Source organism: Dromiciops gliroides, chromosome X (genome assembly GCF_019393635.1).
Source record: "Dromiciops gliroides isolate mDroGli1 chromosome X, mDroGli1.pri, whole genome shotgun sequence".
In the NCBI taxonomy this organism is placed as follows: domain Eukaryota; kingdom Metazoa; phylum Chordata; class Mammalia; order Microbiotheria; family Microbiotheriidae; genus Dromiciops; species Dromiciops gliroides.
In genome coordinates, this window is record NC_057867.1 from 57,189,632 (window position 1) to 57,193,029 (window position 3,398).

General features: G+C 41.2%; 1 protein-coding gene across 1 annotated transcript; it reads left to right on the plus strand.

Moving 5' to 3' along the window:
• The first annotated feature begins 811 nt into the window (after positions 1-811).
• On the plus strand, positions 812-1,362 carry LOC122733959 (40S ribosomal protein S17-like). The gene is given in 2 exon segments (XM_043974654.1): positions 812-845; positions 848-1,362. Coding segments are annotated over 2 exon segments (549 nt in total).
• The last annotated feature ends 2,036 nt before the right edge of the window (positions 1,363-3,398 follow it).

The window sequence follows — 3,398 nt, forward strand, 5'->3', positions numbered from 1 at the left end:
TCTTCTCACTCATCATCCTTTACCTCGCTGTAGCATTTGAAACCTTCATCCTCTCATCCAGGATACTCAAGTTTTCATAAAACTGTTATTTCCCCTGCTTCTCCTCTTAACATCATGGTTGTTCCTCCCCAATCTTCCTTTCTAACTCATCATCCATGTCAGGTCCTCTAATTGTAGATTTCTCCTAATTCTCTGTCCTAGGCCATCCTCTCTTTTTCCTCTCTATTCTCTCATTTGGTGACCTCATCAGCTCTCATGGGTCTAATTATTCCCATATGCAGGTGACATTAAACTGGATGTCCCAGAGGTATCTCAAACTCAATATGCCCAGTTAAGAACTTACTCCCTTTTCCCCAAACCTACCCATTTTCTGAACTCCTCTATTTCTGTTGCATTCACCACCCAAATGCCCAGGTTTGGAACTTCAGCAATATCAATTCCTCGACTCCCCACTCTTACTCACCCTATATATCCAATCCCTTGAAAAACTGTGTTGTTCTATTTCCACAAATATAATCCCTTTCATATATTCCCTCCCTCAAGTCACATGGTCACCACCCTAGTTCCTTGTCCCATTACCACTCTGCTACCTTATTTGCAATACCTCTTAATTGGTCTTCTTGCTTCAAATCTCTTTCCACTCTAATACACCGTCCCCCACTTAATAACCTTCATTTTTCTAAGGCTTATGCCTGAACCTGTCATTGCCACCCCTGCTCAATCAGGGTACCTAGCACTTCTGTGATCAAAAATAAGCTCCTCATTTTACCATTTAAAAATCTTCATGGTCCCTTCACTCCCAGCAGCCAACATGGGTCAAGTTCAGACCAAGACTGTGAAGAAGGCAGCATCATCAAAAAGTGCTACACCCACCTGGACAATAACTTCCACACCAACAACTGTGTGTGCGAGGAGATCGCCATTATCCCCAGCAAGAAGCTCCTTATAAAGATCATGGGATATGTTAATCATCTGATGGAGCGCATCCAGAGAGGCCCTGGGAGAGGAATCTCCATCAAATTGCAGGAAGAAGAAAGAGAAAGGAAGGATAACTGTGTCCCTGAGGTCTCTGCTTTGGATCAGGAGATCATTGGAATGGACCCTGATCCCGAAGAAATGTTGAAACTCCTGGACTTTGGCAATTTTTCCAACCTGCAAGTCACCCAGCCCACCATTGGGATAAGCTGTTCAATGTTTACATTTGCCTTCTTTGCAATAAACTTGGGAACCTCCCCCCCTCCAGGAAAAAAAAGTCTTCACAATGTGGCCCCTTTCCATTATTCTAGTCTTCACACATGTTACTCTCCTCCGTGTACTTTCTGGTCCAGTCACAGTGGCCTATCTATTGTTCCTCAAACCTGATACTCTTAAATACAAGTCCAAGATTCCATCCACTAAGCTACACTGTCTCTCTAAAAGCTTCAGTACTTAGGTCTTTAAAAGTCTCCTGTGCGTTGATGTAGCCACATGTGAAAATCCACATATGATTTTAAACTTCAAAATGTTGACTAAACAGAAGGCCCAAGGAAACAAAGACATGAACACAAAGCCTTAGGTTTAAGGAAGCATGTTTTACTCCTGAAAGGAATTAAAATTCAAAAACAAATGCATTTTTTATTCTTTTTCAAAGCCTGATCCAATAGCAATTATCAACTAGAGTTGTTGGCTCATATAAGCCCCAGAAATATAAAGAGCCCCAGGAACATGGAGGCTGCATCCTATTTTTAGGCCTTAGTTGCTTAGCAGCCTTGCAAATCTCCTCCACCATAAAAATCATCAATGGTTCCCAGAGAAGCATGCAAACAACTTGCCACCTCCTCCTCAGAGGAGGAAGTTCCAGTGGCAAGTGGCCAGGGCTGCCTCTTGACAAGTACAGGAGGACAGGTACAAATAGACAGGCATGATAAGAGAAGAAGAGCATGTGTCTGGCAGAGAGGTAGGCCTCTCTTTCTTTTTTGCCCCAAGAACCTTCCCCTCTAGCCTCCAACTCAAAGCTAGTTCCATTTCTCTGACCATGGAAGTAGCCTGATTAGAGGATCCTTGTTGTGTGAATGTGTGTACAGCAGATGTGTGTATCTGTGTATCTGTGTGTGTGTGTGTGTGTGTCTGTGTGTATAAGGGGTGATGGTTTGCTTAGTGGCAGTTTGAAGATAATGATTATCTTAGCAACATTTGGAAGTCCAGTCTATAATATGATACTATAGTATATTTTGTTTTGTTCCAATCTCCTGGGTCAAGGAAGAATTTACAAGGAGAAACTAGATACTCACGTGTCAGTAGTACATAGAAGGGATTCCTATTTGAGTATGCATTGAACTAGATAGCCTTGGAACTCCCTTCTAATTCTGAGAGTCTGTGGAATTAATCCATCAGCTAATCAACATTTACTAATTTCTTACTATATGCTAGGCACTTGGCTAAGCACCAGGGATATAACTAAAAAGTTAAAATATGCTGTTGGCTTGCCTGCCATTATCAATAAATCGAGAAACATTTATTAAATACCTACTGTGTACCAAGCACTGTGGCTGCAGGACACAAAAGTCACCGACCCTGAGCAGAAAAAAGAAAATGGTAGCTATCTACTTACTCGGTCTTTGTGCCAAGCCTGGAAATACATGGCTTTATGCATCTCTATTGTCTCAATTTCACAGTGATTTTCATTCATTCCTTAGCTCTCCTTTCTTTAGCAAATCAAGCCTTCCCAGCTGCATCTTTTTAGTTGTTTACATGAAAACTCATTTGCAATTCTGTACTCATAGCTTCAGACAGTCTAGACTTGATCAAATCTAATGAGATAGGTAGGTAGGTAGGTAGATAGAAAGATGGATAGATGACTTATTAAGTGCTTACTTTGTTCCAGGTACTGTGCTAAGTACTAATACAACAAAAAAGACAATCTCTATGATAAAAGAACCTACATGCTATTGTGCCACATACAGGGGTACAGGGAAGGGGAGGGGTAATCCTGAGAGCCAGTGAGCTGGGAATATAATAAGATGGATTTTCTAATATTAAAAAAGAATATTAACTTTGAAAAAAAGCAAGAACAGAAGTACACCGCCCCCAACACCTTTCCCCATACCACCACAGTTTCTGTGGAGAGTGGGCTCAAGCATAACACAGTTTCTGTATACCATTGGTTCCATTCAAGTTTACATTCAAAATGTATCATAGGGCCAGAGCCCAGATGGTGGAGGAGAGGCTGTTACTTCCACAAGTTCCAGATAATCCCATCCATTCACATACAAATAATGTAGTAAAACAAACAAACAAACAAAAAAAAAACCAAAAAAACCAGAGCAGCCTAATGTACATAAGAACAGAGTGAGACTATTTCTTCACAAAAGAGGGTAATTCTGATCACCTACTGATCATGCTGAACAGCTCAGCATGCA